At 39.9% G+C, this 16,460-nt stretch overlaps 1 protein-coding gene across 2 annotated transcripts in view; it reads right to left on the reverse strand.

The window, feature by feature from the left end:
• Nucleotides 1-16,460, reverse strand: part of grik2 (glutamate receptor, ionotropic, kainate 2) — a 218,367-nt gene that overhangs the window by 59,603 nt on the left and 142,304 nt on the right. For both annotated transcript variants that reach the window (XM_061080963.1, XM_061080964.1), the window contains exon 9: nt 14,767-14,880. In XM_061080963.1, coding sequence (XP_060936946.1) covers nt 14,767-14,880 — 114 coding nt within the window. The remainder of the gene's footprint in view (nt 1-14,766; nt 14,881-16,460) is intronic.

Consider the following 16,460-nt stretch of genomic DNA (forward strand, 5'->3'; position numbering starts at 1 on the left):
CAATGACTCTGTGCTCCTCTTATTCTCAGCAGGCTGGCCTCGTGCCCAGGCCCAGCTTTCAGGACGCCACCTGCTTTGTCAATAAGATAAGAGACACTGATATACGGACCAAAAAAGAGAGAGCAAGAGCCAGCACATCCGCTCTGTTAACACAAACAGCTGGGGAGATTACTAATGTCTTCTTTCATACTGTTTCCTTCGCCCTCCCGCCCACTGAGCATCTCCTGCGCCATTTCCTTCCCTCTGCCCTCCACGCCATGTTTTCACTTCCTCCTGCTTCCTCCCCTCTTTACCTTTGCTTCATGCACCATCTGTCTTTGTTAGCTTTCGACGCTCACTGCACGTCCCTCATTTCCTTAACTCCTTTGTCTCTTTCAGACAAATAAATCCAAAAATGTAACAGCAAGCAGGTGTTGTTTATTATATAAATGTGCCATGACTGAAACAAAATAATCCATTAAATGATTGCTACCAGCTCTTACATTCCACTGCATGGTGTTTTAATAGTATGCAGGAATAAAATGTTGGCATTGGAAAGAACAAAACAAACAACCCACAATGGGTTTGGTTTCTCTTGTAGTGTCAGGCCAAACAAACAGAATGTTTTGTAGTAAACAGATGTTGAGGTAATGATAATGTTAAGGTAATGGTGCAAAAACAGAACAGTTTGACAGTGGTGATATTTTTCATTTTAATTCATGTGTTTTCGATCATTCCTGTTGTGACTGCGTCTACTGAGAATGAATGAAGAGAGGCGTTAAGACAGGCTCCAAGATGTCATGGGGTGAGAGCTTGCAGCACGACGTTCCAACAGGTGATCTCAACAACACACTTACTGACTGCGTGAACTTCGTTGCCTAGCAGCAGTTTGTGTGTGTGCACTACATGGTTCGCATTAACCTTGCAGGGTCTCCCTTTGCTTTGATGTACTGTATGTCATCATGGATTTTATATTGTTCATGTATTTCCATATGCTTCATTATGTTATTTATCACTATCAATATTTATTCTATTTCAATAGTATACAGTATTGATAATTAGTTGCATACACAGGCTGCAAAGTGATTATATTGTTGGTTTAAGACAAGTAAGCAAAGGTAATTTGAGGTAGCTATATCTTGTGCTGCTAGCAAAAAATAAATGTATAATTTTCCATTTTAAATGAAAAGTCCATTTATCCTATGAAATGCTAATTTGTTTCCATCCAGCTTCTGAAATTACTCACTGTTTTGTAGTGGAGAGTTCATGTAGCTGTATTAATGCAAGGTGAGCACAGATGACACAGACGGAGCAGCTTTGTTCAAATAGCCAAAGTCTGAATATGCAAACTGTTATTTCTGTGAAGATTTCCCACTAACTTCCCTAAGCTATATTCATTAGTATAATTGGGAGTTGCCATCGTGATTATTTGTAAATCTTCCTCCTCTCTAAAATACAAATACGATCAGCCGGAATAAGCAGCTTTGGTCCCAATTAAAACTCAATGCAACCATCAATTTAATCATTGCTGACACAGCTCAGCACATGTTATATCTACTGTAGCTCATATAGCACCTCAACATCTGCAGTAGAGCAAGGATACTGATGTAATGTTGATGAAAGAGCAGAAAGCAGTGTGCCCACATACAGATCAATACCAGAGCACCTACAATGTCAACATTTACAGTCGACACCAAAACAAACTAGGACCGTGGTATCTAAAAGTTTGAAGTGAAAACAAGTAAATACACTCTCTGCAGCAAACAAGACGTTACCAACAAGACGCAATTGTACAATATAATGGTGGCATGTTGTGGCAGTTGTAGGAGCAGCATCTGATGAAGAGAACAACTTCCTGACAATCGAGCAAGAGGGTGAGAATGTTTTTGGTGTATCTTGAGGTATGTGAAAGCCAGTGAATGCAGGACACATTGCATAGATAGAGCGAAGAAAGGATTCCAATTAATATGCTGCATGTAAGTAGCATACAGTCAATCAAGAAACCGTAACTGAGAAGAGACTGGCTTCTGATATAACGAGACTTGATCTCAAGCAGACCTTGAACTCCATCATGAACTATATTTAGAAAGCCTGGACCAGTCCCCTGACTTCAACATCATTGAAAATCTGTGGGAAGATCCTAAACATGCTGAGAATGCAAGTCAGCTTAAAATATCTCAAAAAGTAAAGGAATTGGTGGGAAGATTTTGGGGAAATCAAGTCAGGGATAGAAAGACAAACAGCTGTGATATCTGCGGACTACAATGTATTAATTTGACAAATGCCAAAAATAGTTTTTTTTAAATCTTTTTAAGCTTACACAATATGTCGTTACCCTTTAAATACTTGTTACTACAGGTCTGTAGTTTAAGGTAAATAAAAGTGTACATGTAGAGTACCTCCCTCATGATGGTGTTTAAACCTGCACTGTCGTACAACAACCATTTAAATACAAGGCATTAACTGTTGATGCAGATGTGTCATCCAGATTACATGTATGTGTAAACTACAAGTTTTCATTCTTCTACACATTCATTGCAACATCTATCAATCCAAGGTGACAGCAGTGTTTTTCTGTGTTCCCATTGCCATGGTAACAGAAAGGGTACTTCAATAGTGATGATTCTGCCACACATTTAGTTTTCCATGGTCTTTTATTGCTGTTTGTAGAAGGCTCTGACTGATACCACTTAGATAGGAGTCTAACAAGAGGAAGTAGTCTCCATTTCAAAAGTGTTATATGATTCCATTTTCAAATAATCAACGTTCATGATTGAAAATGACTCAAAACTAAAAACAGGTATTGTGTATTGATTATCGAAATTTAATTCTGACACTTGAGGGAGAAAGCAGAGGCACGTCGCTGATTCTTTTGGCCGTGGAACAGCCAGATGAGCGCTATGAGCCCATTACTGTGGCGCACTCTCCGTCAGCCTGGCATCACTCGTTGATGGCCAACACTCCGCCACAAAATGGGTTTGTCGTTCTCCGTCTCCTTCTGGCGCAAGGAGCCTCCCACAGCTCTCCTTGTGCTGCAGTGAGACTAATGTCCAATCTGTGGGATCCCGCATGTGCAGAACACCATGACGGAAAGGATGCAGACATGGAAGAAGGGTTTAGTTTTTAACTTTCAAAACCGCATTTTTTTGTGGATTTCCGGCTGTTTAAAGTAGGACTTATAGGGGAAAGTTTCAACTGCTATATATATATTTCCTTGGTGTGGTTATTTGCTGTCTAACAATTTGTTCCAACCAGACATTATCAAGTTCCCTTCTCAAACAAGTGGGGGCACAATAAAATACACAACCCCCTCCCTTGGGTAATATACAGTTGATTTACAGTCTATGGGTAAGACAGGTTACATTTTCATTAGCTTTTGCACAAAACGATCAGTATGGATTCATAGTGTTGGCATCCTGGATGGAGCTAAAGATGCAGCGTCGTACTGTATGATTTCATGAAACAGTGTGAATCGCTTCGTTTTTTAATTTTGTGTTTTTATTATTCACGTATTATTTAACAGCTGTTGAAAGATGAGATGCTTTTAACCATATCAGATCTACTGGTAGATGGCGTGTTTGTTTGACGACGTGACAGTCTGGAGTCAATGACAGTCTGGCATCTGGCTGTTCCCGATAGGGACATGAAGGTCGGGGCTTTTTGCACAGTGAGCAGAATGTGTTGTCCACCTAGGGCATGGTCTCTGACCGTCATGGAACCTGTGTGCTGACACAGCAGAAGCCTCAGCTGCTGGTTCTCTCTGCTCAGGTCATTATTGCATTTCTTCAGAGCATCTCGGTGCGGCAGAGTGGCATAATTGTGTCGCATCACACGCCACAACTCTGGAAAGTCACTCGACTCCTTTGCTTCTTCCTCCTCTGTCATGGATCTGTTAGGATCTTCAGCTAAAGACGGTGACATGAAGACGTTCTTCTGTCTGTCCTCCAGCTTCTGGCAAATTTCAGCGACACGTAAAACCCTCTCGCCATAGGCAATGACCGCCTTCAGTTTCTTGATGGCGTTGTCGCTCTGCACAGTGAGCTCAATAAGTTGTCTTCTCGCCACCAATTGACTCCGGGTCAGCTCTCCGCGAAGCGAGTAAGTAATTTCCTTCTCCTTGTTTCTGGCGGCTGGCAGATCTCGCTCCACATACTCCTTTTCTGTCTTATGAGAATGGAGCTTCAACCTCAGCTGAGTAACAAACTCCTGCAGCTTTTGGACCCTCCTCTTGGTTTTCTCACTGGTCTGAATGCATTGCTGGGTTCTCAGGACAAGTTTATCAAGTTCTTTTGCTTCTTTCTGCTGGAGCTCCAGAATGTCCTTCCTGCATAGAGTCTTCTCACGAACCGCCATTACACCCTCCAGGACCAGAGCAGCCTTCCGGTCCACGTGATCGCTCTCGGAAGATGCAATGCCTTCGGTGTACAGTCTGTGGATTTCATTAATCACTTCTTGATGTTGTTGCTCCACAGTGCGCTTTGCATCTTCCAGATCAGCACTCTTCATCTTAGAGTGTTCCTGCATCTGCTTCCTCTCAGATTTGAAACTGGAGTTTGATTGCTCCAGTCCGTCCTCCCACTGCTGCTTCAGAAGCATTAGCTGTTTTTTCTGCAGAGCCCTCAGTTGCTCCATTTTCTGCAAGTGAACCCTGTGCGCTTGAGCCCACTGATGCTGCGCCCCCTTTAGGTCGCCATGCAGACACTCGATGACATATTCCTTGTCCTCCAGCTGCCTCTCAAACGTCTGCTTGAGGATGTCGATGTCTTTACGAAGCTCCCAGCACCTACTCTCACGCAGAACCGTCCTCCAGCATTCGTTGAGCTTCAGAAGGTTCACTGTTGTGTTTCTATCCGCCTTCTGCAACCTGTCCTTCAGGACCTGCTCTTTCTCCTCTGGTGTTGGCTCAACCTTCTTTACACCTTTTGTACCACCCTTTTTTTTTTTCTTAGGCATGATGTTTAATATCTCCGTCAATGCTCTTTATCTTTCAGTGAAATTTGAATTTCTGTGAAGTTGAAAAAACACTTGGAAAAGTTCACTCATATTTGAAAGAAAGAGTCTGCTCAGACAAACGTATGCTTTTTGAAAACAACAAAATAAGAGAAAAATCTTGAATCTAACTCTATCAAACAAAAAAACAATCAATTATATACGTTTTATAATTACATCATACATCTTTTTCCTATTTGTCCAATCTTTCGCTGCCCGGCAACCAATATCAAAGTGCAGAAATGCCTTTTACCATCAGATATAAAAGACATCAAAGTAATAACAGTGGCTTTGAAGTAAAGGACAAATGGACAACTATTCAAATCAAAGAAAAACTATTTGCTCAGCAAGAATGTCACAAATATAAATACATATGTAACCCAGATCTCCTGGGCCTGAGTTCGTAAACACAAAAAAATGAATATGATCTCAGAAGAATATTTGAAACTAATATTATCTTTTGTTTAAATTCCTCTAATTAATATTAAAGACCACCACAACTGTTTGAAAAGTCAAAACCTTCACAGTTGTTTATTTACAATATGAAACAAATGAAATTGTTGTGAGCTCCTCTCTCAGGAAATAAAATATTTACAAAATAAAATAAATGCACAATAGTTATATGAAATGTAACTGAGGAATCTTCTCAAATGCACAAAATAAAATATAGGGTCTCTTTAAATTGTTTTAACCGTTCCTATGGATTCTCAATTTACCCTTTAAGTCACTGACAAGGTTAAATTAAATCTCTACCTTTCACAGGTCTCTGAATCAAAACAAAACAATTCCCATCAACTGTAAATTAACTCACAAACATCACATGTGGGCCCACTCCAGAAATGATCAACTTGAGACTCAGTTGCAGGCCTGTAGTGATGCTCGGGTGCGGTGAGGCCTGAAAACTGTTATGGCCACTTCACTCAGCCAAGAGCATAAAATAAAAGCACGTGCATTGTCATATCAGTTCAATACTCACAGGTCCAAACGAGGAGCAATAGGGTAATGTCACAAATAGGGGTGATGGCAGTCACAATCCAAAACACAGGCAGCACACACAGCAATGAAAATCCAGGGAAGAAGAAAACAGCAGGGTCCATCCACCAGCACTCTCAGTTTCTCTCTCTCTCTCTCTTCACAGACGTCCGTCTCCTTTAATTACATGAACTCTGTTGAGCCATAATATCATCACGCTAAATCGTACTGACTTAACGTTAGCCCGTTTTAGCATTGAAAACAACAACAGTGCTAAAGCTATGACACGTGATGCTAAGCTAGCGGGTGGCTAACTACATTACACTTGGGTCTTTTTCCACTACAACAGGGGTGCCCACACTTTACAGGCTCGTGAGCTACTCTTGAAATGACCAGCTCAACAAGATCTACCCCCCCCCGCGCACGTACCCCCTCTTTTTTTCGCGCCAGGAAACACACTGAAAAATTATTTTAAACGATATTGATAACATATTCTATATTTTATATGATACAAATGATTAAATATGCATCCCATAGTTTGTATTCCCCTTCTGTTGTCCTGGAGATTTTAATTTTACCAATCACATTATTAAATGTCCCCCTCTGCCCATCCATACAGACACACAAGCAGTCATGAAGATAAAAAGAGACAGAGGGGGGCTACGTATTCTCCACATAGGTTTGAGTGGAGAATACGTAATTTACCCTCCACACCCGACATAGCAAACAGCGGAGAAGTTCTTGAAGATGGATGATATCAAATTAATAATTTAAGCGGAGAAGTACAGTGAGCTGTATGATCCCCAGCACATATGAGACAAAGAAGACACATGTTGGGCTGTGTTGCAGTTAATGTTGGAGCAACAAGTAAGTATATGCCTGAAAAAAAGGATTAAATGCCGTTTTTACTGCAGGCTGATAACAGCAAAAGTATGTGATATTATTAGCGCGGCGCTTCAGCGTCCGCTGTGAACAGCCAAGCGCAGGCGCTCTAGGGATTAGCGCGGCGCGGCCCTTCGGCGTCGCTTCCGCGTCCGCAAAAAAAAAAAAAAAAAGTGGGTACGTGCGCCGGAGCGTCCACGTGACTGCCTCCAGTTGTGCGATCGACCCACACTGCCTTCGACGTATTGGGCAGCCCTGCACTACAACATTAAGTTACAGCTCACAATTTAAGGCATCCACATTATATTTACCTTTGGCAGGTTACATAAAAGAGTTAATATCAGGACCACGAGTAGTCGACCTGGACGATACCTCTTAAATGTTTCCCACAGCACAACACTTTTCCTCAGGACATCTGGACTCTATCTCTTTCTCTGACCCACCTGCTCAAGGCATGCTAAACCACCACCTGCACTTCAAGTCCCGCCCCATACAAGACGGATGACTTGAATTGGCTGTGACTTTGCTACTACCCAATGGGAAACGCAGATACTGAATGACTGACACAGAACTGAGAAAAAGTTAGATGTCACATTAAAAGCACTCAAATCATTAAGTCTCTCATCTTCTCAATCACAGAGCCTTTTAACCACACATATATTTATTGATTTACTTTTTAACTGTAAATAGCTAAACTTCTTAAGTACATATTATATTTTCTTACATTTTATCCCGTATTTATCCTTATTCTAACTACTATTTTTAATAATATGAACTTATCTAATTATCAGGAACTTTCTCTTTTAATACAACATTTGTTATGCTATTTTGAGATTAATTTTATGCACTGTATCCTAATGATTTTTTATACAGGGCTACACATACATAAAGTACATACAAATACATTGATATTGAATTCAATTTATAGCTAATTATGTACATGTGATTAAATATTATTAAGTCTCACTGCTGATTTTAATGTAGCACTTGTGAAATACTGTTGGGGAAGACCTTGTTTATTGAGATAGAAGGCAGAGCACAAAGGCACTGGATTAACACTCAGAAGAGAGGAAATCGTCACTTACTCACTGTCTTCCCTTTAATTTTTTTGTTTTTGGGAAGAAATAACAATAACAAGGCACTCCATAGGAGTGATATGAGGAGGGAGGACATACAAAAACTGATTATGGAAAGTTAAATATAACCAGGGAGAAACAGGTGTATTTCATGCCACTATTTGAAGTTGTGGTTATGCGATTATGTGACAGTAATGGTTTACTGGAAGACTTTAAACTGAAACCATAGATCATGAAATTCTGTAACAGAGACTGGAACAACATGTAGGGTCTAAAGAAACAGTATTAGGCTGGTTTAAGTCATACTTTCTATATAGACTCCAAATTTTAACGTTAACAATGACTCCTCCATGCACACAAAAGTTAGTCATGGAGTTCCGCAAGGTTCTGTCCTTGGACCAATACTTTTCACTTTTTTTATGCCTTCTTTAGGCAACGTCATTAGGGAGCAGCACATAAACTTTAATTTGTTACGCAGATGACACCCAGCTGCACTAGCTAAAACTAGTCCATGCCTTTGTTATTATTGTAAAATCTTTTATTATCAAGATATCCCAGTTAGTCTATGAAAAGCCTCCAGCTGGTCTTAAATGCTACAGCATGGGTGCTGAGAAGAATAAGAAGGACAAATCAGATTACTCCTGTCTTAGCTGCACTGCACTGGCTCCCTGTAAAATTCAGAATAGAATTTAAGATCCGCCTCCTCACATACAAAGACCTTACCAATCAAGCCCCTGATATGTCAAAGGGCTAATAACACTGCATTGTGTAAATAGATAACTTTGCTCCCAAAGCACAGGCTCTCCTGTGGTTCCTAGAGTAGAATGGGAGGTAGAGCCTTCAGCGACAAGGCTCCTCTCCTGTGGAACCAGCTCCCACTCTGGGTTCGGGAGGCAAACACCATCTCTATATTTGAGGTTAGACCTAAAATGTTTTCCGCTTTGATAAAGCTTATGGTTAGGGCTGGATCAGGTGAGTCCTAAACCATCCCTTAGTTATGCTGCTATAAATGTAGACTGCTGGGGGAATTCCCATCATACATTGAGCTTTCTCTCTCAATGGCATGGTTTGATTTATGAAGCATGGTTCTCTAGCTTCTTTCTACATGCTCCAATCCCAATTAATCATATAAACACAAGTCCAGGGAAGTGCATCATCTGACACATGAACACAGAGTCCAGTAACATAACAGTACTTGTTTTGGGGATGTACTACTTCTTCTGTGGTGGTGTGCCATTTTAATCATTCTTTAGTAAAAAATGTCCAATGTCAATCTCCTAACTTGAGAAGTGAAAGATTAAATGAAATGAAAACTCTCACTTTTATATTGCTACAGCTCTTTTCAATGCTTCTAACTGTCTTGTCACAAAATGAAAAACAGAAGTTGTTCCTAATAACATTAATGATTGCAGTGAGTGAGCATCTATTAAACAGAGACCATGGCACCAGGAAAACTCAATAAGAAACACTCATTATCAGTTGTTACTGATGTGGTCAAATGTCTGCCACAAAAATGGTCTATTGGCAGGAAATAAAGCAACAAAGTCTCTGCTCTTCTGAAAACGTGTTAAGTAACTCAGCACTGTTAATGAAGCCATCAATTAAACTAGGTTCTTAATTGGGATTACAGTGACTTCATAACCATTTGGAACTCATTAAAATGATTTGTGACGATATCTTACTTTAAATTTTGAATGTGAAAGTTAATTTCCTTCAGTAGTGGCTCTTACTCGTCTGTTAACTACATCCTGCACCCTCACCCTAACCCACTTGGAAGGTTTATCTAGAATAGTGGGGTTTGTGATCAAAACATCCATAAAATACCGGGAAGTCCTGCATGATTTTTTCATTCTAATTATTTTTATAGTTGTTTTTTGTCCAGTGTCCATAATTGATATGCTACTCTATCACTTTAGATTGTAAAATACATTAAAAAACAAAGATAAAATATATCAGAAAATAGCCTGCGATGTCCTGATATTGATTTTAGCAAATAAAAACATAAAACTTCAATTCAATTTTCTCACAGGCTTGAGTTTTCTGTCCCTCTGGTTTCTCTTTTGTATTTATATATAATTCTACAGTTGTAACAGTATACCTACACACCAGCACAATATAGCATTCAATTTGTCATGGTGCTACTCATGACAAGTTGAAGAGCTGCATTGTTTAATTTAGAAGGCATGTGGACAATCTGGATCTGGGCATTAGCAAGGAGAACTACTGCATTTCTCTTCCATCCTTTTTCTGTTCATAGTTTGTACTACAATCTGGTTAATGTCCCAAAGATGATCAGCTGGTGACAACATTTGCTCCTGAGACTTATTAGAAAAATGAGATGCATTACACAGCAGATAATGGCTAGGATATGTTGCACTAACAACATATGTTACATCTCCGGCATTTAGCTTAATGATCCTTCACTGTACTTATTGTCAGTATGATCTAGTAATTAATGTTACTGATCCAATTTATTCATTCTTCTTCGACATCTGTCTCTCCCCTGAATGTGACTCATGCAGGAAGGTCTATGAGTACTGGCACCAGTTTGTTTGCCTTTCCTCCCATCTCGTCCAAGAACTGTTGCTCTGGTGCATATACGGCCAAATGGCGATGAGACTTGATATGAGACCAGAGGTAATTTCATTTTTTAGCCAAATATTTTAATCAGCAGGTTTACTGCCCTCCCCTCCCCCTTCTCTTTCAGTGCTTTCTAGTTTCCTATTTTCAATTTTGTTTTCCTTATGTGCTGAAGAGACGGGACACAGATTTGAATTGGTTGAGAGTTCCTGATTGGCTGACTGACTAACAGATTTCCCAATGGATGAACATTGAAGTTGAATTGGGTTTCAATTGAATGTTTGCGATCTGTAGCATACTGATGTGAAGACACATCCGGCTCTACAAAAAACTTAAAACTGAAATCTGAATCTCTTCTTAGACTGAGAACATAAATAAATATGCTAATATATTGTTGTATTTTCCAACAGTGGATTTATATTAGCCTTAAACATGACACAAGTAAAATATCTAAATAAAGACGAAAAATCCCATGTTCAGATCCGAACACACAATGAGAGTATCCAACCAACAATTAGTGTGAGTATCAAAACCGTGGAGCTCCAACAGCGGTTGAAAACACACTGCTGCAACAGATGACATGTTCATCACCATGAATGCACACATATCATTGTTCCGACTCAATCCAACACACAACGGTTATCATCCTTGTGTCTCTAATGCTTGATAGGCCCCAGCAAATTAGCAGTTTCCTCCTGTTTTGAGTAAAATGGAATAAAAACTGCAGAGTCAAGCTGTTTTAGATTTTCAAAAATCTAAATTCTAAAAGTGCATAACATTTCTGCACTGTTATCAATCATTACATGTAAGGTCTACGATGTGACACATGCTCCCCACAAAATACCTCAGCTGCCTCAGGGGCTGGATTTCTTCTGTTGGCCATCTTATATCTTCTGCTCATTTGCAACAGAGTGAATTTTCTATTGAATGTACAATTAAATATATTTTCAACACTAACTAACTTAAGGCTCGCTCCTTGCTCTCTCCAAGACATTACACAGTATATTATCTGCAGCTCCATTAGCCTAAAGGTACTTCATTTCCACTACAACATTACGGGAGTGATTTCTAAAGTAGATAAACTGTTAATAGGCCAAGATCTCAGCAGTAATTACATCATGTTTTATAGTACATAATCCCTGAGAAAATGATGAGAAGCTGGATGAAAGCGAGCATCAATCAAGTGTAACAAACCCAATTATTGTCAGCCCTCTCTCCGTTTCTGTGCTGCTCACAACCCTCACACATCTCCCCATGACTCAGCCCTGATATGGCAATTACAGCCGTGGAGAGTCTTCGCTAATAACTGCAATCCAATCACTTCACAGCACGTGCGTAAGGGAAGGAGGCATGAGATAAATAATGACAATCCTCCATTTACCAGATATAGTTATTTTTACGCTTGACTCCTAAATAACAGACTCATAAATGGCTTTTATCTGGCCCGCTGCTACAAGTTTCCTCTCTACTGTCACTCCTCTCATATGGAGGAAAAACATACATACATGTACATGATGTTTTTCAGGAGTGTAGGCATGAACGTGATCATACACAAGAGCACTGGAGGTTGGATAAATATACAAATGAATCAAGGGTTCTTCCCTGACAAAGCTTTTGAATTACTTTGAATTTTTTTGGTCAATAAACAATGTATGACCATTAAAACATGTGGTAAACATAAGTCTGAAAAGCAATAGCAGCCAAAAAACATTTTAGGACATTGGGCTTATTTGCTTTCTGGTTGAGTTATATGAGAATGGTAATACCACTGCAATGTGTGTGTGTTAACTACAGAGATGGAAGTTATTTAGCTTAGCTTAGCACAAACACTTAAAGCTGGGGCCTGACTCCATAGCTCAAGAATATAATCAACTCAATAATGATAAAATATGTCACATTTTTCTAATCTGTAAACGAACTGGATTGTAAAAACTGCAGCTTGTGGTTTCTGGGAGAGCTACATGCTAATACAATTTCTTGGTGAACGACAGCCATGTTCAGTGCCCCCCCCCCGGAGACTTGTCATCACTGTGAGCCAGACTCTGATCAAGTGCTATGTCAATGGACCAAGCATTGGGGTCAAAAAGCAGCGCAGTTAAATTCTGTCCTGAGGCGTCCAAGTGGGTTGACATGAATTTGACTCAAGTCCAACTTCCCCTATCACAACTTCGCTCACCTAAGCAATTTCAGACTGGCCTCTAACCAAGCTCCATAAAATATGTTAATTCAATTTATTCATTCACTTCCTCAATTTAATTTTCTGTCATATAACATTATTGTCTTAACTTGGAGCTGTTTTGTGAAGCTACTAAGGTCAAGAAGGAACTGATGCTTCACTTTTGAGCCCAAATGGACATTAACGCTTATGGTGCTTTGGTTAAAACTATAACAGCCACTGACCATGTGTTAACAGATCAATTTATATCAGATCATATCAGTTTTGTATTAGATAGAACAGATGCCACACGATCAATCTAACTCCCAGGCCACACCTGCTGCGGTTACGCTGCGGAATGGCTGCTTGTTGCATTTGTCTACGCTATGATTTTACGTAGGGTTTGTCTAGAGAAAACTAATTGAAGGAAAAATTGGCAAGACCTCAAATCTCCAGAAGAGCAGCGCGACTTCAACGGCTTAACCGCAGCCAGTGTGCCACTCATCGGTTAACATAAGGAAAAGCAATCCGATCTACTAAGTAGACTCTGGGTATGAATGTTGTTAAAACGTTTTTTATTTGCCAGATAAAGAAACATGATGTCTAATGTGCAATCATAGAGTGTGGACTTTTATATATACTGTTAAACTTTATCAGAAATACAAGGACAGTAACCCCATGGAAGTTTAGCCAAATTAATTGCTAAACCACAGATTTCTAACAAAAATAAAGTTATGTCTGAATTTGGTGGTTGGCACCAATGGAAGGAACTTAATGGGAGGCAAAGCTGTAAACCAGAAAAACTTATTGGACAATCAATCAGTCAGTTTACCCCACCACGTCGTAGTCCTCGACAGTGCTGAAGTCAACTGGCAGTTTGGGACTGCAGTGCTTTGGGGCGCTCTACTTCAACCGAGTCGGTGAGCAGCAGCCCCAGAAAGAGCTCTTAAAAGAGAGGGCATTTCAGGCAAAGCACTGACGAAAGAGGAAGAGCTTAAAAAATAATGACATCTTTGGAGGGAGTCTGTTATGGCTGAGAGCGGTTCCAGCCTTCTATAATTGGTCCCCGCATAAAGCACCATTACAATTTGATTGGGCTTTAAACAGACATTTAAAGCTGCAATTTTAATAAACACATTGTCAGCCAAAAACAGCAGTGAAAAGGTAACGGTCGTTCTTCTACAGACTTCATCATTCCCAGAAATCCTGTTAGATAACAACAGTGAACGGTGTGTGTGTGTCTTACATTACAGTATAGTCCCCAAACTATATTAAATCAGGAAAATACACACAAGAAGAAACACCTTGATTCTGCTATTGTGCTTCAGAATGAAAACATCAAGCAGGAGAAGGGGGCAAACGTTTCAGCAGACATGTTAGAGTGTGGCTCTGGCCGCATTTTGGTCCCAACCCATCCAAGCTGGAGAGAAAACTAACAGAGCTTGACTCAAACTTCAGGTTTTCTGCTTTTTCTGTCCGAAACTAACCCAAGCCCAATGCAGTTTGTCACCCTGTCCCTAATATGCATAGTTATTGTTTGATTTTAGGGTACACCTCACCATTAAGTGTACTTTCACCACCCTCACTTAATCCTGCGCTCTAATTGGCTGGAGTTGCTGCTGACTCTGGTTAGATTTCAAGGAGGTTGGAAATCTGACCAGAATAAGTGACGAATTAGACTTAACTTGCAACACTTGTCTGTGACTGACAAACAGGGCTGAAAGTCTTGTAGTGTCACTAATCACCTGATCAAATACTAGCCCCTCATTGGATAACAATACACAACAAACATTATGCACCCGTTCTTCATGGCTGTATTCAGTGGCCATGTTTGATTCCAAAGCCAACTTTAGCATTTAATTTTGCCAAACTTAAACGAATCAAAAACAGTGAAGACCATAGCTGTGAGATGCAGTTGAAAGCGCCACACACCTAGTAAGTGAAGCTTTGAGTTGTTTTTTTTACCCACTAAGTGTTACATTGTGGTGTTGGTTGCCATTATTCTCACAGAGTACAACATTTTACTAAATGTAAGCTGCTAAACAGGAATAGAAAAAGAAAAGAGAACCATGGAGAGTGTTGCTGCAATGGCTTCAGCAATTTTTCAGAAAGATGAATAGAAAAACACATTACCAGTATGGTGGAGATGATCAGGGATCGATTGGAAAGGGAATCGGACACGTTGGTTGTCTTCCCCTTCTGGTTGTCGGTCATGTTGAGGCCACTTGGAGGATCCCAGGTACCAATCTGCAAAACCAAACAACCATTAGCTATGTTGTATATCCTTTGTGTTGAGAGGCCTGAATACTTAGGCAGTCAATCACAGGTTGGACATTTAGACAAACAAACATTCATGCACACATTCATTTAGAGTTGCCAGATAACCAAACCTTCCTGATTATTGACTGTAGGAGCCGATGCAAACCTCACACAGAAAAGCTCCAGCCAACCAGTAGGGTCGGAGCCAAATCTTCTTGCTGTAAGGCAACACTGTCAACCACTAAACCACCATGTCGTCCTTAAAAAGCCCTATGTGGTTTTATTATTTACCTGTTTTCAGGACAGGTGGATATATGTAAAATTCTGACTCATATAGAAACAAGAACAGACCACAAATGCAGACAGACATAACACGACTGGTTTCTTGACAACTACCTCAAATTTAGGAAGAGCAAATCATATTAAGCAGTAAAGGTAATAAAATGATTTTATTTTAAAAGAGCAATAACCAAAGTAATCAATAATTTTTATTTTTTTAAATGGAAGATTAATTGTCCTTCAAAATTGTTCAAAGGAAGTCAACATTAAATGCAATGTCAAGATTTGGGGGGATTATGGAGGATTAGGGAGGATTATGTATCAGTGGCTCTGCAAGCTTCTGTGATTTATGATTACCCTTAACACATTTTTGGCATTTATCCACAGATAAAAAATAGAGAAGACCAACATATTGAACAACACTGTGAGACCAAACAGTACATTCAGTTTGTATCAATGATTTATCCAAGGTTCTTAACTTTTTTTAATACCTGTATATGGTAACTAGGGTAAATACTTGCAACTGAAACTACTGGTTGAGTTTAGGGAAAGTTTATGGATTTGGATAATACAAAGACATAGCTTTGCAATAGGGTTCTAATGCAAAAATAACTGTGGTCTGCCACATTCCTCTCTTCCCCGATGACGGACACATTGCAACCAGCATTGGTGATGGTCTGAAATTTTGAAAACCAACAGTAGAAAACCACAAGGTTTCACTCCTGTCAGACAAGAGCAGGAATCTGAGGCTACAGTGACATAGACTCGCCAACACTGGGCATTTGGAGACTAGAAAAAATAACCAGGTCTCATGGATCTGGATTTCTGCTAAGGCTGCAGATGGTGGAGTCACAATCTGGAGTCAACTGCATGAATTCATGAACCCAACCTGCTTGGGGTCAAAGGTTCAGGCTGCTGCTGGTGTGACGGTGAGGGGAATGTTTTTGTTCTCAGATCAAAAGTCTCAGACTTGTTTCATAATCATGACAGTGAGTTCAGTAAATTTCAGTCTATTCTCTTGTCAGAATCTGACATGAACATGAATGTGCAGCTGATGATTCAGCAGAAATTATATGACGCTGTTATGTCAGCATACAACAGAATCTCAAAAGAATGTTTCCAACATCTTATGGAATCACTGCCTAAAGTACTCCGGCTGTTTTGAGAGTAGATGAGGATCTCCCAGTATTAATGAGGCTTTTCTGTAATTGCATCATCATGGAAGATGTGCTCAGACGTCTACTCTGGACACGTAAAGAGAATAATGTGAAGCACCCCTAGGACACGGT

Source organism: Limanda limanda, chromosome 11, assembly GCF_963576545.1.
Source record: "Limanda limanda chromosome 11, fLimLim1.1, whole genome shotgun sequence".
Classification (NCBI taxonomy): domain Eukaryota; kingdom Metazoa; phylum Chordata; class Actinopteri; order Pleuronectiformes; family Pleuronectidae; genus Limanda; species Limanda limanda.